The 24161-nt window shown below is 40.9% G+C and overlaps 1 protein-coding gene across 3 annotated transcripts in view; it reads left to right on the top strand.

Annotated features, from left to right (window-relative positions):
* Window positions 1–24161, top strand: part of PSEN1 (presenilin 1) — a 75213-nt gene extending 51052 nt beyond the window's left edge. For all 3 annotated transcript variants that reach the window (XM_055435564.2, XM_055435562.2, XM_055435563.2), the window contains exons 9-12: window positions 5356–5442; window positions 8261–8434; window positions 18165–18283; window positions 19883–24161. In XM_055435564.2, the coding sequence (XP_055291539.1) occupies window positions 5356–5442; window positions 8261–8434; window positions 18165–18283; window positions 19883–20038 (536 nt within the window). In that variant the 3' untranslated portion in view covers window positions 20039–24161. The remainder of the gene's footprint in view (window positions 1–5355; window positions 5443–8260; window positions 8435–18164; window positions 18284–19882) is intronic.

Genomic DNA, 24161 nt, shown 5'->3' with positions numbered 1-24161 from the left:
GATATACTTGTAAAAGTATAGAAGTATGTTCACTGAAGCAATGCTTCTATTAAGAGATAAATGGAAATAACTTGTGTCTGTCAAAAGGGAACACTTTGAAATAATTATGGTCCATTCCTAAATGGATAGTTGTGCAGCCATTTGTACTCCGAAAGAAAGAAATAACCCTATGTATTTCTGATTTTTTTTAATGTCAAAAATTATATATTCACATATACCAAAAGCAAGATTTAAAACACTGTATGCAATGTCCTATGGAAGGAGTGGGGGAAAGGACCAAATATGTATGGATGTGTGTGTGTAAAATCCCAACGATACATTTCAGAACTGATGATACTAGTGTTTACCTCTGGAAAGTGGGATTTAGAGATTGAGACAGCTTTTACTTTTCTTCCTTATATCTTTCACTTCTTGTAGAGTCTTAATGCGATACCCATTATTTTTTAAAAAGTTAATTGTGAATGTGAAAGTGAAGGGATTATGAGTTTTAAATGTTTTCTTAGTTTTAGGGAGGGGGGTTCAAGAAAGGGAATACATGTATACCTGGGGCGGATTCATGTCAATGTATGGCAAAACCAACCAATATATTAATGTAAGGTAATTTGCCTCCAATAAAATAAATTAAAAAAATTAAAATAAATAAATAAATAAATGTTTTCTTAGTTTTAGAAATTTGCGTTGTTCTGCTGTTGTTTCTACTGTTACTACCGCAATAATGCTGTGTAACAAACCACCTCAAAATTTAGTCCCTCACAGATAATGCTCACTCACCATCACCTGCAGATTAAAAGTTAGTGCCTTACAAATAATACTCATTCACCACCATCACCTGCAGATCAGTTGGCTCGGCTGATCTGACTTGTCCGTGGTAGCTCTGCTCCACGTATTCCCCATTCCTCCTTGGACCAGCAGTTTAGCTGAAGGTGATGTTCTTGTGTTTGGAGGAACAGGAGGGCAGCAGGCCTGTTAAGACCTAGGTCGATATTAGCACACTGTCTCCTCTGCCCATGTACCATCGGTTGAAGCAAGTCACATAGCTGAGCCCCTGGTCAGGAGGAAGAAAACTGCATTCCAGTCTCAGTGAGGCTGTGCAAGAGGGGTGCAAGAGGGGTGAAGAGGTTGTTCAGTTAGCCATGACATTAAGCTTTTATGTTAATTGTCTACTCGGAAAAAGGATTTACTCTCTTTTTTAAGAAATCATTCATATATAATATTTTAAAATCTGTATAACAATTGATGCTGAAATATTTTTGCAGTAATTCCACATATATGGGAAAGCATAAGTATAAACCTTTAACTCCTGTGTAAATTAAATAGGTTTAAGAAAGTGTTCTCATGAAATACTGAATCTTTAGTGAGCATTTCATAAATCATTGATCTTGAGAGATGTTTTTTTGAAGTAGAATATACAAAAACAGCAGTATTAATCAGTCCTTTCCTCCTGAAATGGATATATACATGAATATAAAAAGTTTTAAGTTGGTTCTCCCAGTTATTTGTTTTTTAAAAAAATACAATCCTTTGATGCATTTGTAAACTCTTTCCCAGTTAAGGGTATTCAGTGTACTAAAGGATCTTACCCTCAGGAAACCTGAGCATTTTTTTTTCTGTGTCCCTCATTTGGACAGGAAAAGAGGCACACCTCTTTGGTAGCTTTTCAAAATACAAAGGTAACAGTTCCTTGAGGTTGACCATTATGTAAAATTTTTCTGTTTTCATATCACTTTGGGAAGTTTTTATATTATATTGAATTTTACTTTGCTTATATTTCAGTTGATCTAAGATGTTTGGTGTTAAGCAAAAAAAATTGGAAAGTAGGTTTTTAAGGTATTAATTTAGTAATATTAATTCATTCAACAAGTATATATTCTGCTCATGTTAATTTACACCAGGGGTTAACAAACGACTGCCCATACCAATCTGGCCTGTGGCCTGTTTTTGTACAGCCCTGTAAGCTAAGAATGGTTTTTACATCTTTAAAGAGTTAATGAAAAAGAAAAGAAGAGAGAAGAATATGTGACAGAGGCCAGATGTGACTCACAATCACAAAATGTTTAGCATCTGGCCCTTTCCAGAAAAAGGTTGCTGACCCCTGATTTCTGTAGTTATATTGAGTATTGAAAGAATTTGCAGCTTTATCTTTCTATACTTGTATAAAGAAAGAAAATCAAATAAATACTTTTTGCCTTTGCTGCCAAGAAGGCTACTGATATTTGTAAACCCTGGTGTTCACCATATTTCCTCTTCATTGGGTTTGGGTTTAGTTACAGTGAATTGCCTGCCTAGCTGATATTGACGGATCAAGTTATGCTATAATGAAACTTGTCTGACCTCAGAATTACAAAGCTATGGTGAATAAGTAAGTGCAGCTATTACAGGATTTTCCTCCTCTTTGGTTATGTATTTCTTTCATAAGTTATTCAAGAAACCTTAGAGTATTAGGCAGATAGAATTATAGAATCAGTGACAAAATGCCAGAGAAACATGGATGCCAGGTGGATGGACTGAACTGAGTTTGCTGCACGGTTTTGGTTTCTGCTGTCAGCCAGAGTGGCACATGTCTATATGTATTTTTGTATTACTGTTGCTGTATCTTCAGGATAAATTCCCAGAAGTATTATTGCTAGATCAGAGGGTCAGTGTACATGTAGTTTTGTTCAGTTCAGTTCAGTCGCTCAGTTGTGTCCGACTCTCCGCGACCCCATGAATCACAGCACGCCAGGCCTCCCTGTCCATCACCAACTCCCGGAGTTCACTCAAACTCATGTCCACAGAGTCGGTGATGCCATCCAGCCATCTCATTCTCCGAGGTCCCCTTCTCCTCCTTCCCCCAACCTTTCCCAGCATCAGAGTCTTTTCCAGTGAGTCAACTCGTTGCATGAGGTGGCCAAAGTATTGCAGTTTCAGCTTTAGCATCAGTCCTTCCAATGAACACCCAGGATTGATCTCCTTTAGAATGGACTGGTTGGATCTCCTTGCGGTACAAGGGACTCTCAAGAGTTTCTCCAACACCACAGTTCAAAAGCATCAATTCTTCGGCGCTCAGCTTTCTTCACAGTCCAACTCTCACATCCATGCATGACCACAGGAAAAACCATAGCCTTGACTAGACGGACCTTTGTTGGCAAAGTAATGTCTGCTTTTTAATATATTATCAAGGTTGGTCATAACTTTCCTTCCAAGGAGTAAGCGTCTTTTAATTTCCTGGCTGCAATCAGCATCTGCAGTGATTTTGGAGCCCAAAAAAATAAAGTCTGACACTGTTTCCACTGTTTTTCCGTCTGTTTCCCATGAAGTGATGGGACCAGATGCCATGATCTTTGTTTTCTGAATGTTGAGCTTCAAGCCAACCTTTTCACTCTCCTCTTTCACTTTCATCAAGAGGCTTTTGAGTTCCTCTTCACTTTCTGCCATAAGGGTAGTGTCATCTGCATATCTGAGGTTATTGATATTTCTCCCAGCAATCTTGATTCCAGCTTGTGCTTCTTCCAGCCCAGCGTTCCTCATGATGTACTCTGCATATAAGTTAAATAAGCAAGGTGACAATATACAGCCTTGACGTACTTCTTTTCCTGTTTGGAACCAGTCTGTTGTTCCATGTCCAGTTCTGACTGTTGCTTCCTGACCTGCATACAGGTTTCTCAAGAGGCAGGTCAGGTGGGCTGGGATTCCCATCTCTTTCAGAATTTTCCGCAGTTTATTGTGATCCACACAGTAAAAGGCTTTGGCATAGTCAATGAAGCAGAAATAGATGTTTTTCTGGAACTCTCTGGCTTTCTCCATGATCCAGCGGATGTTGGCAATTTGATCTCTGGTGCCTCTGCCTTTTCTAAAACCTGCTTGAACGTCTGAGAGTTCATGGTTCACATATTGCTGAAGCCTGGCTTGGAGAATTTTGAGCATGACTTTACTAGCGTGTGAGATGAGTGCAATTGTCCGGTAGTTTGAGCATTCTTTGGCATTGCCTTTCTTTGGGATTGGAATGAAGACTGACCTTTTCCAGTCCTGTGGCCACTGCTGAGTTTTCCAAATTTGCTGGCATATTGAGTGCAGCATTTTCACAGCATCATCTTTCAAGATTTGAACTAGCTCAATTGGAATTCCATCACCTCCACTAGCTTTGTTGGTAGTGATGCTTTCTAAGGCCCACTTGACTTCACATTCCAAGATGTCTGGCTCTAGGTCAGTGATCACGTTATCGTGACTATCTTGGTTGTGAAGATCTTTTTTGTACAGTTCTTCTGTGTATTCTTGCCACCTCTTCTTAATATCTTCTGCTTCTGTTAGGTCCATACCATTTCTGTCCTTTATCGAGCCCATCTTTGCATTAAATGTTCGTGGTTACCAAATTCCCCTCCATGTTTCATTGTACCTGCAGTATGTAAGAGAAACACCATTTTAGAGTATTCACATTGCCTGTTAATTAAAGTGTGATGAGGGGGTGTGTGTGTATATCTATATATAGATATATTAATACATATGTGATTTTGTGGAAGGGACATAGAGAATAGAAGGCAATTGACTATCTCTTTATGTTTATTGCTTTTAACCTTTTTTCCTTATTCCCTGTGTATAACACAGTTTAGCATTATTGAAAATCCCCGAAGTGAGACAGAATATGAAGGGAACTTACTTGCATCTTTTGAATTATAATAATTCATTTGATGCTTTGTGAGCCTCTGTTTGTCCCCTAATTTAGTTCCAATAAGTAATTTTCCTCTGTGAATTCACACTATTTTAGGATATTTAACTAGTCCAATTATTGCAGTGGAAAATGTTCAGGTTGAGGCTGTGATTTTAGAAAGGTCCAAAAAGCTCTATCTTCAAACATGTAAAAATGAGAGCTCCTTGTGTGACAAGATCAGAGTAACGTAAATATAATTTGATTTGAGATGTGATGTTTATGCTAAGAAGATAAAATATTCCAGATAGACATGACTTTCTGGAGGAGAATAAGAATAATGACCTAGGCTGGGAGATTGAAAGCCGCACTGTGGACACTACAGAAGATATTAAGGCAAACACAGGTTAGGAGGAGTTGTAGTTAGAAAGAGCTGAGGAATAATAGCCTGATATCAATAGTCAAAAATAATTTTCCTTCTGGTTACTTTTCAGGGAAAGTGATAATGAAAACTTTTATTATAGCAGCTACAGTTTGAAAGCCACAGTAAACATCCAGTTTCAGAATTTTTTCTCTGATCTACTAAAATCAAAGAGAACCTTTTGTGATTTTTAATATGAATTTACTTGTGGTTGTTTCTCTGATTTGTGTGGAGATATAACAGCCTGCTTTCTGTTCGTGAGCCTTCCTTCTGTGTTCCCAGGGTTTACTTGGACTTTTGTCTTTCTCAACAGCAACAATGGTATGGTTGGTGAATATGGCAGAAGGAGACCCAGAAGCCCAAAGGAAGGTATCCAAAAACTCCAATTACAATGCACAAAGTAGGTGGCTTTTATTTTATTATTTCCTGATTTGGGGGATCATTGTCATCTTGAGTTATGAAGTGATGATTTTACTTTCACTGGTCATGAACTGTTTTGAGAATCTCCTGGAAACTGTAGTAACACCCAGCAAACACAGATAAATACTTGAATTCACACGCTCCAAACCTGACAATCGGCCTAGGTTAAGAATTTCTACCATTAATACCAGTATGAAAATGTTCAAGTTGAGGCTATGATTTTAGAAAGGTCCAATAAGCTCTATCTTCAAACATGTAAAAATGAGAGCTCCTTGTCTGACATTTTCAGGGTAACTTAAATATAATTTGAGTTGAGATGTGATGTTAATGCTAAGAAGATAAAATATCCAGATAGACATAACTTTCTGGAGGAGGATAAGAATAATGACCTAGGATAGGAGATTGAAAGCCCCACTTGTGGACACTACATAAGATATTAAGGCAAACACAGGTTAGGAGGAGTTGTAGTTAGAAAGAGTTGAGGAATAACAGCCTGATATCAATAGTCAAAAAGGAAGGAAACTTTTTTTTTTTTTAAGAAAAACAGGACTAACCTTATGTGGAAGCAAACAAAGGCAAAATAAAAGCTAGAGAAAGGGCTTTAATTGAGATGCTGTTCTTCAGGAAAGGAAGAATTCAGATTTTATAGAGACAAGAAAACTGCCGATTTAGCATTTGAGTAACTGGGAAGACAACACTTTCAACTGGGAATTAGTATTTGGGACCCAAAGATATGTGGCCCGTTCTGCAGTGACTGAGGTAGTAAATCAGGGATTAGACCAGCTGTAGACCTCGTGGAGAAGTGGGGAATGGAGGAAACAGTTGCTCCAGATCTGGTTATTGTGTTGACCTTGTAAAGCTAAAGACAGTGGAAAGATTAGTTACCTGTGAGTATATAAGTATATGAGTTTGAGTGTGTTTTTGTACATCAAGATTTTATTCTCTTGACAAATGTAGATTGAGTACCTGACCATGTGCCTGGTATTTTTCGGCACTGGGGATAGGGCACTGAATCAGAGGTCCTGTTCCTGTGGAGCTTGTAGCCTATTTGGGGAGACACATATGTTCAACAGACAGTTCATTCAGTTTGTGATAAGCTCTACAAAGGAGAAGTGTAAGTTGCTATGAAAGTCTATAGTGGAGGACTTTCATTTATTCTAGAAAGTCAGGAAGGCTTCCCTGAGGGAGTGATAATAGGAGATGGCCAGCTGAAGAGTGGAAGAGCTTTCCAGAAGGGGAAGCACCGTGGGCAGGGACCTTGAAAGGAGGAGGAGCTGGACGAACTCGCTCAGTGAGAGTGCACTTGGTGTTTTGGTTGGACGCTCTTCCTTGTGTGGGCTCCTCTCTGCACACCATGCAGCATGTTTAACATGCCTGGCCCCTCACTTACCCACTAAGTGCCAAGAGTGGCTTGGAGGTCACAGTAACCCAAAACTCCCCCATCCTAGTTATTTCCAACCACCCCATGTAAGGGAGGCGCTACCCCCAGTTGAAAACGAGTATGTTACAGGAACTAGAAGTTAGATTGGAACAAAGGGGTATAGGACTGTAAGAGGAAAAAATAATAGAACCTCGGGTTGCCTGTACCTTGAAAAAAAAAATCAAGGTCCAGCACTATGAGCTTGCTGTTTATAATTAATTATGGAGGTAAAGGCCAAAATAAACAGCCAAAGAGGTTGGAAGTAGGATGGGGATCAGGAGTGAGGAAGGATAGGGCAGGGACTGCTGTTTTTATTTCTAAATCTTATACTTTTATGATTTTATAAACAAGCTCAGAGAAGATTCAGGTTTTATGGAGTCCTGGTTAAGGAAAAAATACAAATTAAAAATACAAAATTGCTAGAACCTCTCTCCAAAAAAAGTAAGAAGTGTACAAGCTTCATTAGGTGAATAAATTTGAACATCCATTACTTGTATAAAAAATAAAATCAGTGAGAAAAAATATTATCAACTTCACTTATGTATTTTAATTATTTTTGACGTATGGAAGGTTCTGGAGACAATCATGTTATACTCACCGTTTTCAGTCAGACCTAGTCATGATAAGAAAATGACTAGCCCATAAAAAGATTCCCTTGCTCCTTCCCATCCTCCACCCTCTAGTCGTGGTCTGCTTTTATAACTTAGTCACTGAAGCCAGTGGTGGGTGCCATCAGTTAGCATGTGCCATCAGCTGCAAAGATCAGAGGAAATGTTCTCTCACGTGACAAGAAGTCTTGGCTCATTTTATGACTATAATTACCAGGGATCCAAGTTCTTTCCCACCTTCCTGCTCTGCTGTCCTTAAATGTGGGCTTGGTCCTCAGCACACTGCTCCTCATGGTCACAGGATGACAGCTGCCATGCCAGGCATCATATCCAGATAAGACAACATCCAGGGGAAAGAGGGGCTGCTTGTGTCTTCCTTGAGCCTCATGAAGAGGGAACAAGTGTCCCCCACTTTGCAGCAGATTTTGTCTTACCACACACTGGCTGGTACCAGCCCCACAGCCTTAGAGCGTTCATTGGGAAGAGGAAGGGTGGGGTGACCACGCTTAGCTCGGACTGAATTTACCACCAGAGTCATGGGTGAGAGGTGGAAACCCAAATAAATCATGACTCTGCCCTCAGGAAATGGGAGAAATGGCTGTTGTGGGAGCAGCCAGCAGGCACTGAAATAACCCTTGATTTGTTGTTTAAGGGCCAGCCAACTCACCTAGTTACAACAACAGGTAAATGACTGTCCCCATGTAATTTTCTTAAAGGTATAAAGAGAATTTTCTAAGTATTACAGCTGCGATATGCGCTTTTTCTTGAAGGCACAGAAAGTGAGTCACAAGACCCAGTGACAGAGAGTGATGATGGTGGCTTCAGCGAAGAGTGGGAAGCGCAGAGGGACAGTCGCCTGGGGCCTCATCACTCTACTGCTGAGTCGCGATCTGCCGTGCAGGACCTTTCCAGCAGCATCCTGGCCAGTGAGGACCCAGAGGAAAGTATGTGCCTTTCTCTACACTGGAAGGTCATAAGAGTCCTGGGTTTTTAAGGTGCTGCAGTACCATACTCTTCCCAAAATAACATGAGTCAGAGTGTTCCAGTCTAATTCTAAACAGCGGTGCAGTTTTTACTGAGAAGTAACAATAGTTGCTGCTTTTCTCATAGTTAAATTTATTAATGGACCAAATTCTACCCCTCAGGTTTTTTAAAATTATCCCTTAATAATTTGATAATATCCTTGACCTTTGGCATTGATTTTTGTAAGGTGAAAAATCTTTTTTAAATATTATTCCAATAAAACTTAAGGTGTACAAAAATTCATTAACATATTTTGTTCTTTGCTGCACAGAGATCTATGAATTTAAATGTTTTGCCCTTTTATATTGTTCCTACCCTTTGTTGGCAAGCACTGCATTTTATTAATTTTGAAGAAAATCAAAGGGATTTAGGTTCTGTGCAGTAATGTAAAAGTTTGTTCGGTGTCTGCGGTGTATAATTGCTCCGATTCAGGTCAGTACTCGGGGCTTCTTAGGATATTAGCCAATAGAGCCCACTAGTTAGGGCTCAGTCACCTCCTCACTTGGTCTTAGAGAGGTGATTTACTGATAAGAAGGGATTAACACATTTCCCAACCAAGTTACCTCAGTGTTTTTGTTTCCAGAGAAGTGAAACTCTTGATTAAAACATCAGATCAGATCAGATCAGATCAGTCGCTCAGTCGTGTCCGACTCTCCGCGACCCCATGAATCACAGCACGCCAGGCCTCCCTGTCCATCACCAACTCCCGGAGCTCACTCAAACTCATGTCCACAGAGTCGGTGATGCCATCCAGCCATCTCATTCTCTGTCGTCCCCGTCTCCTCCCACCCCCAATCCAAGTATTAAGTAGTTTGAAAGAAACAAACACCTAGATTCCTTCTCTCAGTTCAGTTCAGTCACTTAGTCGTGTCTGACTCTTTGCAACCCCATGAATCACAGCTCGCCAGGCCTCCCTGTCCATCACCAACTCCTGGAGTTCACTCAAACTCATGTCCATCGAGTTGATGATGCCATCCAGCCATCTCATTCTCTGTCGTCCCCGTCTCCTCCCACCCCCAATCCCTCCTAGCATCAGAGTCTTTTCCAGTGAGTCAACTCGTCGCATGAAGTGGCCAAAGTATTGGAGTTTCAGCTTTAGCATCAGTCCTTCCAGTGAACACCCAGGACTGATCTCCTTTAGCATGGACTGGTTGGATCTCCTTGCAGTCCAATGGACTCTCAAGAGTCTTCTCCAACACCACAGTTCAAAAGCATCAATTCTTTGGCGATCAGCTTTCTTCACAGTCCAACTCTCACATCCATACATGACCACTGGAAAAACCGTAGCCTTGACTAGACGGACCTTGGTTGGTAAAGTAATAGTCACTATTAATTTTGACCTTGATATTATCCTTTAGTTTGAGCAGAACAGTTCTTACAGTTCACTCTTAGTCTTTTACCTGGGTTAGAACCTGGGCAGATCCATTACTGTGGTGCTGGGTAAGTTTTCCAGATGTTAGAGTCAGCTGCAGCCTGCACCTTTCACACTCCTGGGAAACCAGACACAATCACCTCTTTTAGCAAGGCTTGAACTTACCTTTGCTGGTATTGTCTCTGCCTGCAGAGTTACCATTGTAATTGGGTTACCTCTTCTGCTCTCTTCTTTTCTCAATGATGCGTAGAAACAAAAGAAGTCAGCAATATAGCCGTTGAGCATGACAGCAGTGGGATTCTCTCGTGACTGCTTTTCCTACTTAGAGTTTCTCTCTTGATCATCTGCATCCTTCATCAGTAACTTTTTCTTTTTAAAGGAAAACCCAGAAATTGTCCCTTCCTACTTCAGATTCATGTTTCGTTTATCTGGGACCAATAGAAACTAATAATTGACATTCTTTTCTCTTCTAAGCATCCAGCACACACATAACCAAGTCTTCATTAGTGGTTTACTCTGCACAAGTAAACCAGACTTGTGGTTACTTACAGAAAAGTCTCAGTTTGCAATAGAATTTGATATGTATGTAAAGACATGTGTGTCTTCCAAAACAGCCTTATCAAAATCAAAATTTAATCAGAAAACTGAACACTGAGAGTTTTTAATTAGAAATATAAAACACGTGATGAAACAAGTGATGAAAGTTACTCAGCCATGTCCAACTCTTTATGACCCCATGGACTATACAGTTCATGGAATTCTCCTGGCCAGAATACTGGAGTGGGTAATCTTTCCCTTCTCCAGGGGATCTTTCCAACCCAGGAATCAAACCCAGGTTTCCCGCACTGCAGGCAGATTCTTTACCAACTGAGCCACAGGGGAAGCCCTACATTTAAAGTGATGGCCTTAGTATATTCACAGAATTATTCAGCCATCACCACAGTTGACTTTAGAACATTGTCAATATCCCATAAAGAAACCTTGCACTCTTTACTGCTACCTCATCAATCCCTCTCATCCTGCCTTCCCCTTTAAAAGTGTGCAATGCAGTGGTTTTTATTATAGTTGTATAGCCATTACCACAAGCTAATGTTGGAAAACGTTCATCACCTCAGAAAGAAACCCTGTACTCATTACTCCTGTCCCCCCAAAAACCCAACTAATGTACCATCATAATAGATTTGCCTTTTCCAGACATTTCAGCTAAATGGAATCATCCAGTATATGGTTCTTTGTACTGATTTCTTTAATTTAGCATAATATTTTCAAGGTTTATGTTATAGCATGTGCTAGTACTTGGTTTCTTTTTTTTTTAATTCACTTTTGACTGTGCTGGGTCTTTGTTGCTGCTTGAGCTTTTCTCTAGCTGTGGTGCAAGGGCTGCTCATTTCAGTGGCTTCTCTTGTTGTGGAGCACAGGCTGTAGCACACAGGCTCAGTGGTTGCGGCTCCCGCGCTCTAGAGCACAGGCTCAGTGGTTGTTGCACATGGGTTTAGTTGCTCCACAACATGTGGGATCTTCCCAAATCAGGGATCAAACCCGTGTCTCCTGCATTGGTTGGTGGATTCCTCACCCCTCAGCCACCAGGGAAACCCCCTCATTTCTTTTTGTAGCCAAATAATATTCCATTGTAAGGATATGTCACATCATCCATTCATCAGTTAATGGACATCTAGATTTTTTCCATTTCGAGCTATTAGGCATATTGTTGCTGTGAATGTTCATGTACCTGTCTGTGTGGACATATGTTTTTGTTTCTCTTAGGTTTATATCTACAAATAGAATGCTGGGTCATATGATGACTCTATATTTAACCTTTTGAGGAACTACCAGATGGTTTTCCAATGTGTCTGCACCATTTTGCATTCCCACTAGCACTGTTTATATGTTCCAGTTCTTACACATCTTCACTGACACTTTTTATTATCTGTCTTTTGATGATAATCATTCTAGTGAATGTAAAGTGGTATCAGGGTTTTTATTTGCATTTTTCTGATGACTAATAATGTTGAGTATCTTTTTGTATGCTAAAATTTTTATTTATTTTTGGCTGTGCTGAGTCTGTGTTGCTGCCCTTGGGCTTTCTCTAGTTGCAGTGAGCAGTACTGCACAGTACTACTGTGCAGTGCACAGGCTTCTTATTGCAATGGCTACTCTTGTTGCAGAGCATGGGCCCAGTTGCTCTATGGCATGTGGAATCCTGCCAGAGCAGGACATGGATCGAACCCATGTCCTTTGTGTTTGCAGGCATATTCTTATACACCAGGGAAGTCCATCATCTGCATTATTTTTAAAAATTTATTTCTATGGCTTTTTTTTTTTCCTTCCCTGAAGAACTTAGTTTCTTTAAATTAGTTTCTTATAGCACTGTTTGGCAGAGAAGGCAATGGCAAGCCACTCCAGTATTATTGCCTGGAGAATCCCATGGATGGAGGAGCCTGGTGGGCTGCAGTCCATGGGGTCGCTGAGGATTGGACACGACTGAGCGACTTCACTTCCACACATTGGAGAGGGAAATGGCAGCCCACTCCAGTGTTCTTGCCTGGAGAATCCCAGGGACGGAGGGAGCCTGGTGGGCTTCTGTCTATGGGGTCACACAGAGTTGGACACGACTGAAGTGACTTAGCAGCAGCAGCAGCAGCACTGTTTGGAATCAAGTCTTTTTAAGGCTATCATTTGTTTAGCCACTGTGTGTGCCAAGAACTTTTCTGTATTATTTTTAACTCTGATACCAACCTTGTGAAATAGCTCTGTAATCCCCATCTTATGGCTGAAGAATTTGAGGGTTAAAGAATGAGTTGGGCTCTTTTGCACACTTGAAACTGGTAGAAGTATTCATCATTCTGGGAAGGTTAGCAAGTTAAAGGATAACTGACTCTAATTCAGAGCATTGAATTTCATGGGTCATATGGTTTATTTTTTGCACTAAGGAAGATTTCACTCTGGCTTCCACAACTTAAAAAGAAACACTGGCTACTCAGGAAGATCTTATTAACCAGCACCCTGCTCCTTTCTCACACACATCTGGAGCAGATCCTGCTTCTCAGGGCTCTCAACACCTGTCTTCCAGAAGTAACTCAGGCAACAAAGCTTTAAGACCAGGATCAAACTTCAGTTGGCAATAGTTACTTAACAACCAGAAAGGTAAAAGCAAGTTGTAAAGCTTAATGGGTTACTGTTGAGCCTCAAGTCAAAGAGTATTTTTGAATCCATAGTTTTGAAAAGAACTTGAAAAGTTAAAAATAATATTTGACAACAGAAAATCTAGGACCTCTGCATTTCTGTGTGAGTTTTAGGAATCAGCTTGTTAATTTCTATAAACTGATTCTAAAATTTATTTGGAAACGTAAAGAACTTAGAATATCCAAAACAATTTTTAAAGAGAAGAAAAAAGGTGGTGGACTTAAGCAATCTGATTTCAATGAAAGCTTACTCTAAAACCACAGTAATGAAGACAGGCACAAGGACAGGCATATAAATCAATGAAACAAAACTGAAAGTCCAGAAGTAAACCTTTATATTTATGGTCAATGACTTTTTTTTACAAAGGTGCTAAAATAATTCAGTGGCAAAGGGATAGAATCTTTTCAACACAATCAAAAGTTAACCCAAAATGTGTCATAAGCTGAAATGTAAATAGCAAAACTATAAAACTTCTAGAAGAAAACAAAGAAAAACTTCACGATTTGGGGTTGGGCAAAGAGTTCATTAATACAACAGTGATACATAGAAATCTCAATAACCTCAGATATGCAGATGACACCACCCTCATGGCAGAAAGTGAAGAGGAACTAAAGAGCCTCTTGATGACAGTGAAAGGAGAGTGAAAAAGTTAGCTTAAAGCTCAACATTCAGAAAACTAAGATCATGGCATCTGGTCCCATCACTTCATGGGAAATAGATGGGGAAACAGTGGAAACAGTCAGACTTTATTTTTATGGGCTCCAAAATCACTGCGGATGCTGATTGCAGCCATGAAATTAAAAGAGGCTTACTCCTTGGAAGGAAAGTTATGACCAACCTAGATAGCATATTAAAAAGCAGAGATATTACTTTGCCAACCAAGGTCCGTCTAGTCAAGGCTATGGTTTTTCCCATGGTCATGTATGGATGTGAGAGTTGGACTGTGAAGAAAGCTGAGCGCCGAAGAATTGATGCTTTTGAACTGTGGAGTTGGAGAAGACTCTTGAGAGTCCCTTGGACTGCAAGGAGATCCAACCAGTCCATGCTAAAGGAGATCAGTCCTGGGTGTTCATTGGAAGGAGTGATGCTGAAGCTGCAACTCCAATACTTTGGCCACCTCATGCGACGAGTTGACTCATTGGAAAAGACTCTGATGCTGGGAGGGATTAGGGGCAGGAGGAGAAGGATGACAGAGGATGAGATGGCTGGATGGCATCACCGACTTGATGGAGGTGAGTTTGAGTGAACTCCGGGAGTTGGTGACGGACAGGGAGGCCTGGCGTGCTGCGGTTCATGGGGTCGCAAAGAGTCGGACATGACTGAGTAACTGAACTATACTGAACTGAACTGATACGTAGAAGAAAAAAAATTGATAGGTTGAACCTTGTCAAAGTTTAAAACTTCAAACGATACCATTTAGAGAAGAGATGTTTAGGGAATTCCCTGGCAGTGGTTAGAGCTCTGTGCTTTCACTGCTGAGGATGAGGGTTCAATACCTGGTTGGGGAACTGCAATCCCACAAACCACATGGCACAGCTGAAAAGGAGAGAGAGAAGAGGTATCTATATCCTCATGTTCATAGCACTGTTCACAGTGACCGTGAGATGGAAGCAACCTAAGTGTCCACTGACAGATGGATGGGCAAGCAAAATGTGGTCTGTACATACAATGAGTTGTTATTCAACTTCAAAAAGAAAGGAAAATCTAACATATTCTGCAGTGTGGATGATCCAAGGCATTATGCTCAGTGAAATAAACCAGTCACAGTAAGATGAATACTGTATGATTCCACTTAAATGAAGTATCTCTAGTAGTCAGACTCAGAGATGGAGAGTGGAATGGTGGTTTCCAGGGTCTGGAAGGAGAGAGGAAGGAGGAGTTACTTAATGGGTATGGAGTTTCACTTCTGCAAAATGAAGAGTTCTCTGGGTGGATGGTGGTGATGGTAGCACAACAGTGTGAACGTACTTAATGCCACTGAGCTGTGTATTTAACAACATTAAAAAAAAAAAGATAGTGTTAACAAAAGCAAAGGGGGACTTCCCTAGTGGTTAAGCATCCTAGGACACAGGTTCGATCCCTGGTCCAGAAAGATCCCACGTGCTGAATGCTGCAGCTACTGAAGCCTTCACTCCTAGAACCTGTGCTCTGCAACAAGAGAAGCCACCACAATGAGAAGCCCAAGCACCACAGCGAAGAGTAGCCCTGCCTTTCCGCACTAGAGAAAGCCTGTGTGCAGCAGCGAAAACCCAGCACAGCCAAAAATAAATTTTTTAAAAATTAAAAATTTGGGGGACTTCCCTGGTGGTCCAGTGGCCAAGACCCCATGCTCCCAGTGCAGGGGAGATGGGTTTGATCCCTGGCCGGGGAACTAGATCCCACGTGCTCCAACTAAGACCCAGCAAAGCCAAATAAAAATAAGTAAGTTGTTTTTTTTTTTTAATTAAAATTTTTTCAAAAAGGAAAAAGAGCCATAAACTGAGAGAAAATATTTGCAAATCCTGTTAAAGAATTTGTAGTTAGGATATAAAGAGAATTCTTACAACTCAATAAGAGGAAGATATTTTAAAAATAGGGTAATACTTTTAATAAACATTTCCTCAAAGGAGAAATATAATGGCTAATAAACACATGAACTGTGTGGATCACAATAAACTGTGGAAAATTCTGAAAGAGATGGGAATCTCAGACCACCTGACCTGCCTCTTGAGAAACCTGTATGCAGGTCAGGAAGCAACAGTCAGAACTGTACATGGAACAACAGACTGGTTCCAAATAGGAAAAGGAGTGCATCAAGGCTGTATATTGTCACCTTGCTTATTTAACTTATATGCAGAGTACATCATGAGGAACGCTGGGCTGGAAGAAGCACAAGCTGGAATCAAGATTGCTGGGAGAAATATCAATAACCTCAGATATGCAGATGACACTACCCTTATGGCAGAAAGTGAAGAGGAGCTCAAAAGCCTCTTGATGAAAGTGAAAGAGGAGAGTGAAAAGGTTGGCTTGAAGCTCAACATTCAGAAAACAAAGATCATGGCATCTGGTCCCATCACTTCATGGGAAATAGATGGAAAAACAGTGGAAACAGTGTCAGATTTTATTTTTTTGGGCTCCAAAATCACTGCAGATGCTGATTGCAGCCATGAAATTAAAAGACGCTTACTCCTTGGAAGGAAAGTTATGACCAACCTTGATAATATATTAAAAAGCAGAGACATTACTTTGCCAACAAAGGTCCGTCTAGTCAAGGCTATGGTTTTTCCCGTGGTCATGTGTGGATGTGAGAGTTGGACTGTGAAGAAAGCTGATCGCCGAAGAATTGATGCTTTTGAACTGTGGTGTTGGAGAAGACTCTTGAGAGTCCCTTGTACCGCAAGGAGATCCAACCAGTCCATTCTAAGGGAGATCGATCCTGGGTGTTCATTGGAAGGACTGATGCTAAAGCTGAAACTGCAATACTTTGGCCACCTCATGCGACGAGTTGACTCACTGGAAAAGACTCTGATGCTGGGAAAGGTTGGGGGCGGGAGGAGAAGGGGACGACCGAGAATGAGATGGCTGGATGGCATCACCGACTCTGTGGACATGAGTTTGAGTGAACTCCGGGAGTTGGTGATGGACAGGGAGGCCTGGCGTACTGTGATTCATGGGGTCGCGGAGAGTCGGACACGACTGAGCAACTGAACTGAACTGAAACACATGAAAAGATACTCAACATCATGATTCAGAATGGCTTTAATCAAAAAGACAGCACCACCTTCCACACCTGAAACTAACACAACATTGTACATCAGTTCAGTCCAGTTGCTCAGTCGTATCCGACTCTTTGTGACCCCATGGACTGCAGCATGCCAGGCTTCTCTGTCCTTCACCAACTCCCGGAGATTGCTCAAACTTGTGTCCATTGAGTTGGTGATGCCATCCAACCGTCTCACCCTCTGTCACCCCCTTCTCCTCCTGCCTTCAGTCTTTCCCAGCATCAGGGTCTTTTCCAGTGAGTCAGTTCTTCGCATTAGGTAGCCAAAATATTGGAGCTTCATTTTCAGCATCAGTCCTTCCAATGAATATTCAGGGTTGATTTCCTTAGGATTGATTGGTTGGATCGCCTTGCATTCCAAGGAACTCTCAAGAGTCTTCTCTAACACCACAGTTTAAAAGCATCAGTTCTTCAGTGCTCAGCTTTCTTTATGGTCAACTCTCACATCCATTTCCATACATAACTACTGGAAAAACCATAGTTTGACTAGACAGACCTTTGTCAGCAAAGTAATGTCTCTGCTTTTTAATATGCTGTCTAGGTTGGTCATAGCTTTTCTTCCAAGGAGCAGGCATTTTTAAATTTCACAGCTACATTCACCATCTGTAGTGATTTTGAAGCCCAAGAGAATAAAGTCTGTCACTGTTTCCATTGTTTCCCCATCTATTTGCTATGAAGTGGTAGTACTGGATGCCATGATCTTGGTTTTTTGAATGTCACTATACTTTAATTTTTTTAATTATATTAAATGAAAGAAGCCAGTCACAAAAAAAACTTCATATTATGAGTCCATTTCTGTGTGTCTAGAAAAGTCAGATTTATAGAGTTAGAAAGCAGATCAGTTGCTTAAGTCTTGAAACACAAATATCTAAGTGGGGTGATGGAAATGTGGTAGATTATGGTGATGGTTGCACAACTCCCAAGTTTTTTACAGTCACTGAATTGGTGCATTTTATGAAATAAATTATACCTCAGTGAAACTTTTTCAAATAAAAGGAGATTATACCTGTCTCATAGGGCTTCTTGTGAGGATTTATTAGACCGAGTGCCAGGTACAAACTAGGCAATAATAGATAACAATTATTATTTACTGTCATCATTTTTTATATATAACAACAGCATCTACTGTTAAGACCCCAGAGTCAGCCCTATAGCATCTGCACCTCCTGTTACAGAAAACCAAAAAAAAAAAAGGGAAAACCTAATTAAAGCCTACCTTTGTATAATATCATTTACTGACTTCTCATTCGGTGTGGGATGGGGAGGGGGCACATTTTTAAATTGTGAAGTCATAGCAGAGTGACAAACTTTTATATTCATCATCTTTCCATTTTAGGGGGAGTAAAACTTGGATTAGGAGATTTCATTTTCTACAGTGTTCTGGTTGGTAAAGCTTCTGCAACAGCCAGTGGAGACTGGAACACAACCATAGCCTGTTTTGTAGCCATATTAATTGTAAGTATACATTGATTAAAACCTGTTAGAACTCCTTATCTCAAAACTCTGATTAAAAGGCAGTTCTTTTAACCCCAACTTGGCTGAGTGTTCCAGTCACCTGGGGAGCTTTTAAAAAACACAAATATGGAGAAGGAAATGGCAACCCACTCCAGTATTCTTGCCTGGGAAATCCCATGGACAGAGGAGTCTAGCAGGCTATAGTCCATGGGGTCGCAAACAGTTAGACACAACTTAGTGACTAAACAACAACAAAGATATCTATTTATACATTTATACTTATATAAATTTTTAGGCCTATGTGTGTATATATATATATATATATCCACAATCCTTTTTTTTTTTAATTTTACAATTTAAATCTGAGGGCAAACATGTTTTCTTGTGATCCATTGGTTACCAAACCTAAGATGACCTGAATTTATTTGCTGGTGAAACAAAGACTGTTTATCCCAAAATAGATAAATAAAAAACATTGGACCTCACCTGAATAGTTTCTCCACGTGGCCACACATTGAAATCACCTGGGAGCTTTTAAAACAGTGCTTCTCTACCCTTAGATATTATTTAACTTGTTTTAATTGTGTATTTTTTTTAAGTTCCCCCAGTTAATTCTAGTAAGCACCTCTGACTAGGAACCACTGCTTCAAGCCTGGCAGCATAAATAATTACGTAGAGAATTAGATCAGTCTTAAAGGGGTGAGCAGTTCTTCACTTAATGTGGCAGTTTTGCATTTAACACCACAACCTGCAGCATACAGTGTCCTTTGGGCAGGCAGTATAAGGCAAGAAAAGCTAACATAGTGCCTGATCACACATAGATTTTGCTCATAGAGTCACAGTGTGAGCCTGAAGTTTTCAGAACTGTGATTTTAAGTAACTCATAAGATATTTTTTACTGTTGTTTTTGCTGGAGGTGTGATGTCTCATGTGTGTATGTATATATATATATATATATATGAGTGAAGTTGGATGGGAGGGTAAATGAGAGCCTTTACTTATGTATTTATTTTGTGATTATATTTGTGATTTATCTCGGTCATATGACCGGTTAGAATTTTCATTTATTTCTCTTTTGAAATTAGTTTCCTGGATGTGTTTTAGTGTCTCAGTTAACTAGGGTAAAAAATGGGCTGTATTATATAGCTGTTCTGTGTTTACAGGAAAACATTATACACTTTATAAACAAACGTTTGTTGGTTTATTCCATGAGCACCTCTTTGCCCCCAGACAGCATAAAGAATGTTCTTCACCTCTGGGGTTTTTAGCTAGCCAAACTAAACCTACAGTAGCCAAGTCAATATTTTATATAGAAATTTCAGTATTGTTAATTTGTTTAAAAAATCATTTTGCTTATTTTCAGATTCTATTCCCTATCTAGAATTAGGGGATGAAATATCAGTAATATATGGATAATAATCTCTATTGTGAAGAAAAATAAATGTTTCCAGATTCAGTGAAAAAACTTTTGTTCTAAAATTTAACCTCAAAGGATTGTATATTCAGTTAATTAAGACCAAGATTTGTGATTGAGTTGATTTGCACGGAATACTTGCATAATTATGTCTGCATTTGTGTTTTTTACCCCCTTCTCCACAGGGTTTGTGCCTTACGTTATTGCTCCTCGCCATTTTCAAGAAAGCATTACCAGCTCTTCCAGTCTCTATCACCTTTGGGCTTATTTTCTACTTTGCCACAGATTATCTTGTTCAGCCCTTTATGGACCAGTTAGCATTCCATCAGTTTTATATCTAGCATATTTACAGTTAGAATCTCATGGATTTTTCTCCTTTGACTATAATAAAATCTGGGGAGGACAAAGGTGATTTTCTGGTGTCCACATCTAACAAAGTCAAGATTCCCAGCTGGACTTTTTGCAGCTTCCTTCGAAGTCTTCCTGACCACCTGCACTATTGGGCGTTGGAAGGAGGTTTCTACAGAAAACGGTTTTGAACACGTCATTGTGCTGAACTAAGTCCCTCAATGCAGAAACTACCAGATTTGAGGGACAAGGACAAGGCAAAGCCATGGGCCAAAAAGTTGCTGTGCTCCCACCAGCAGGTTGACCTGTGGTCACAGGTGGACTTTACCAACGCTGCAGACTCTCAGGACTACCATTACCAGGAGGTTAAATGAAATGGTTTAAACCAAACAGGACTCCATCTTAAGCTACATATTGAAAATCAACCTAATACATTTGTATTGAATTCTGAACCTTTTTGGGAGATACCATAAGGAGAGCAGGCACCAGCAGCAAAATGGAAAGATGGGAAGGGACTCAAACTTTCAGACTTTTTGCTGCAGACTTACCATTTTTAAATAAGACTTTTTTTTTTACCTGAGTCAAGAGGTATAGGTTGATTTTGACACTTCTTCTCAAGCACTGAAGCTCATTACTATCTGTGGCTGCCATTTCTTCCCAAGGCCAGTCTGAACTTATTTGAGGTTGCTTTATCTTAAAAGTCTTAACCTCAGATTCAAATTCAGTAATTTCTGGAAATAATGGGACTATAACTCAACGATTCCCTATCCCCCTTAGGTAAATTCTGGATTCTCCACCAGATTCCTCATTTGTAGGCATATTGGGAGGTTCACTTGCCCCCAGGTGCCTCCCTCCTTCCCTCCCTCCCTTTACTCCCCTCACAAGCACTTCTCCTGTACGGCGAATAAGACAGCCCTGTTGTGGTAGCAGACGGTCCAGTTATAGGATTTTGCTCTTTGTGTGGTGCAAAGAATGTGTCATGAATCAGTGCTCTCAGCCGTGCTGTCATAATTTCAATAGCAAAATACAGTGTGTGCCCAAAGACAGTAGAATTAAAGAAGAGTAAAATTGCTCGTGAAGCACTTTTCTGTCCTGATTTTTCCTTCCTTTCATTTTTTTAAAAACTACAACCCATTGTCTCTTGACAGTAGTAGGTCGGAGTTTGAGCCAGTAGCCAAAAGCCAGTGGTTTATAAAGTTTACGACTCGGTTGTATCTGTAGGAAGCTTGGCGAACACCGTTATTTCACTTGGTGAGCTGAGGGAGACCAGAGAGTCTGGAGGAAAGCCAGCTGCCAAGAGAAGAGAGGAGAGGCCCCGGCAGCCGGTGGGGCAAGATGGGGCCACGCCCTGTGAAGGAGACGATCCGAGCAGTTCCTCAGCAAACTCACAACGGGTGTTCTGTATTTCACCTTCTGCCTTACCTTTCGTCTCAGTGTACCTCTGTGAGAGCTGGGCTGCCGAGTTCAGCCCCTGAGCAGTAATAGAGTCACTGGCTGTGGGCACATGGCACCTCTGGATGGAGCTTTGCCAGGCACACCCCTTCTCTTACCACAGCCAGCCCTCAGCCGCGGTGACCACACCCCTCCTCTTACCACAGCCAGCCCTCAACCATGGTGGCCACACAGCATTTGTGTGAAATGTGGTTTCCCCCTGAGGCTGAAGAGAGGCCAACTCTCCCTCAGCTTCCTGCTGCTTTCTCTCCAGATCTCATTTGATGTTTGGGTTCTCTGGAGTTTAGAGGACTTGTTTTCTAGCATGGAAGATTTCTTCTAAGAAATTAGGAATAATGTGCCAGTACTACCCTGTGTGTAAAAACTGGCTCCTGGGTTGAGAGAACTGCAGGGAAAATTACAGTTCTGCCAAGAAAGTTGGTGCTTGAGAGTGGGTTTTGTCATCTCTTTTTTTCCTTTAGCTTCCTTTCCCCCGATGCCATTTTTCTCCTCAGATATGTGGCAACATGGATATTCTCTTCTAGGAAGACACGATTCAACAAGCTACAGCAAAGCCACCTGAACTCCAGTATGTGACTTGAAGCAGTCACATACTGAAAGGGAGCCCTGAGTAGTTTATTTGTGTGAGGCTCCCAAATGTGCTGTGCTTTTCATGAAGGGTTTACCTTTGAAGAGGATATGTGGTGTGTGTGATTGTGTTCAGATCTGTCCTGTGTGTTACTGGCCTGTGTAGAAAGATTGCAGTGGACCTGTCACTTTCTGCAAGACCGAGCCACATCTCAGCATAGAGAGACCATCTTATTTCTTGTAATTGCCAGTCTTAGATGCGGAACTTTTCCTTTGAACCTTCTTCTTCAAGTCAGTTGTTTCTGCAATATCAAAATGCTAGTCTTCCACCATGAAAAATAGATTGTCACCAGAGAAAACAGGAATTCACTGAGGATGTGCCCTCATACAGGGGCGAGGGGTGGCTATGGAGCCAGAACCATTGACAAAGCATGACCAGCCCAGCTGACCTGCTTTATGAGAGGGGGAGGGGAGTAGGAAGAATGGCGTCCACTGATGTCTGCGTCTGACTGGCCTACACAGATTGTTTACGTACAGAATGTTGCCATAAGCCAGCCTGTGGAAATTCCAACCATATTTGGAGGATTTGTAGAGCTTTTTTTCAAAGACGAAGTGCTCGCTTCTCTGTTTCTGATTCTCACCAGGTGAGCGTGCAGTCGTGGATCACAACACTCATTATAAATGACTAAACTTTGATCAGAAAAAGAATCTTTCCAAGCAATGTGGAAGAAAATCACAAGTGAACAATTTATTGATTGCACTACAGAAGCAACAACTGACGTAGTGTTTTTACTTTTAAATTCCCGAATCTCCATTTTTTCAAGTGTTCCTTGGTTTTAAAAGCCTTCCTTATGTTACAAACAGATAACGTGTTTAGTCCTTGGCTTTTACTTGGCCTCAGCAGACTTTATATATTAGTTTTAATCATAATTTGTAGAAGGTAAGATAGAATTAAACCACCATGTAAGATCTCACAGGGTCAGACATCTCAAGGAAGCCTCTGACCCTGACCCCCAGGGCCTGACCTTTCGTATTTGCCTGTTTATGATCTAGCCCTAAAGAAAATGAGCTCAGAAACCACTCAGAAGGGTTTTGTTCAGTGTCTTCCCTGTTCCTGGCGTGGCGCTGTTGGCACTGGAGTCTAAGGAAGCAAAAATGACTCAAATGTATCCTCAGGGTAGCTGCAGTCTCTTGTTTTCTGGTGAACACCATTTTAGCTTCTCTAAAACACTGTCTACTTGTCAAAACCCTTTTTCATGTTATTGAGGGCTTAAAAATGTATGTTACAGAGATGACCTGATTCTTCCAGAAACCAGTCCTTTAAAGTATTCCTTTTTCTCTAAATTTGCTTTTGGATAGTACAAAAAACCATCTGATCTGTCATTTTCAACACCAAGGGTGTCCTGAATGTAGGAGTTTGGGAAGAGACTTGATTTTAAAAGTCCCCAATCACAGGAGACTTAAAAACAGTGGTTTCAGCTCTTCACAACCCTCGTTGAAGTTGCAGAGCAAGGTGTCCCAACAAGACCACTGTAGCACTCACATTCCAGATCGTGTGGATGGCATTGTCAGAACCACCCTCTCTGCACAGAACATGTCAGATCTGTGCATTGAAGGTCATCAGCCTGGTGTGGAAGTGAACTCCCCTCTTGAATGTCAAAGCCGTTTCCTGGGACCTCTGACAGCTTCAGCATCTCCCCGGGGAAGTAGTTGGGTCCACCATGGACCCTGGAATCTGGTGTTAGCACTTCAGCCTGGCCTGTGTAGCAGGAAAGACTTCACAGGAGGCAGTTTTCCTTTAAAAACCAGTAAGCATTGCAACAAGACAGCTTCCTAGTCAACTGTGTAGAGCAGTGCGAACAGGACTGTCGTGTTCATGCAGTTGAGGTGCCGGATGTGAGTTTCTGTGGGATCACTGACCCTCACGTGTTCATTGCCTGGCTTCTGCTTCTCCAGACACTGCTTTGTACACAATTCAGACGGACTGCGAATACATCTTTTTAAAATACCTTTCAAATTCTTGGTAAGATATAACTTTGATAGATGATTGCAGATTTTCCTGTTATTTATCAAATTAATAAAGACTGCATGACTCCA

This window comes from Moschus berezovskii, chromosome 9, assembly GCF_049115385.1.
Source record: "Moschus berezovskii isolate FMDL1 chromosome 9, NW_MosBer_1.0, whole genome shotgun sequence".
NCBI lineage: Eukaryota > Metazoa > Chordata > Mammalia > Artiodactyla > Moschidae > Moschus > Moschus berezovskii.
Note: the sequence above shows the minus strand (reverse complement) of the source record. Positions and strands in the feature narration are given on the sequence as shown.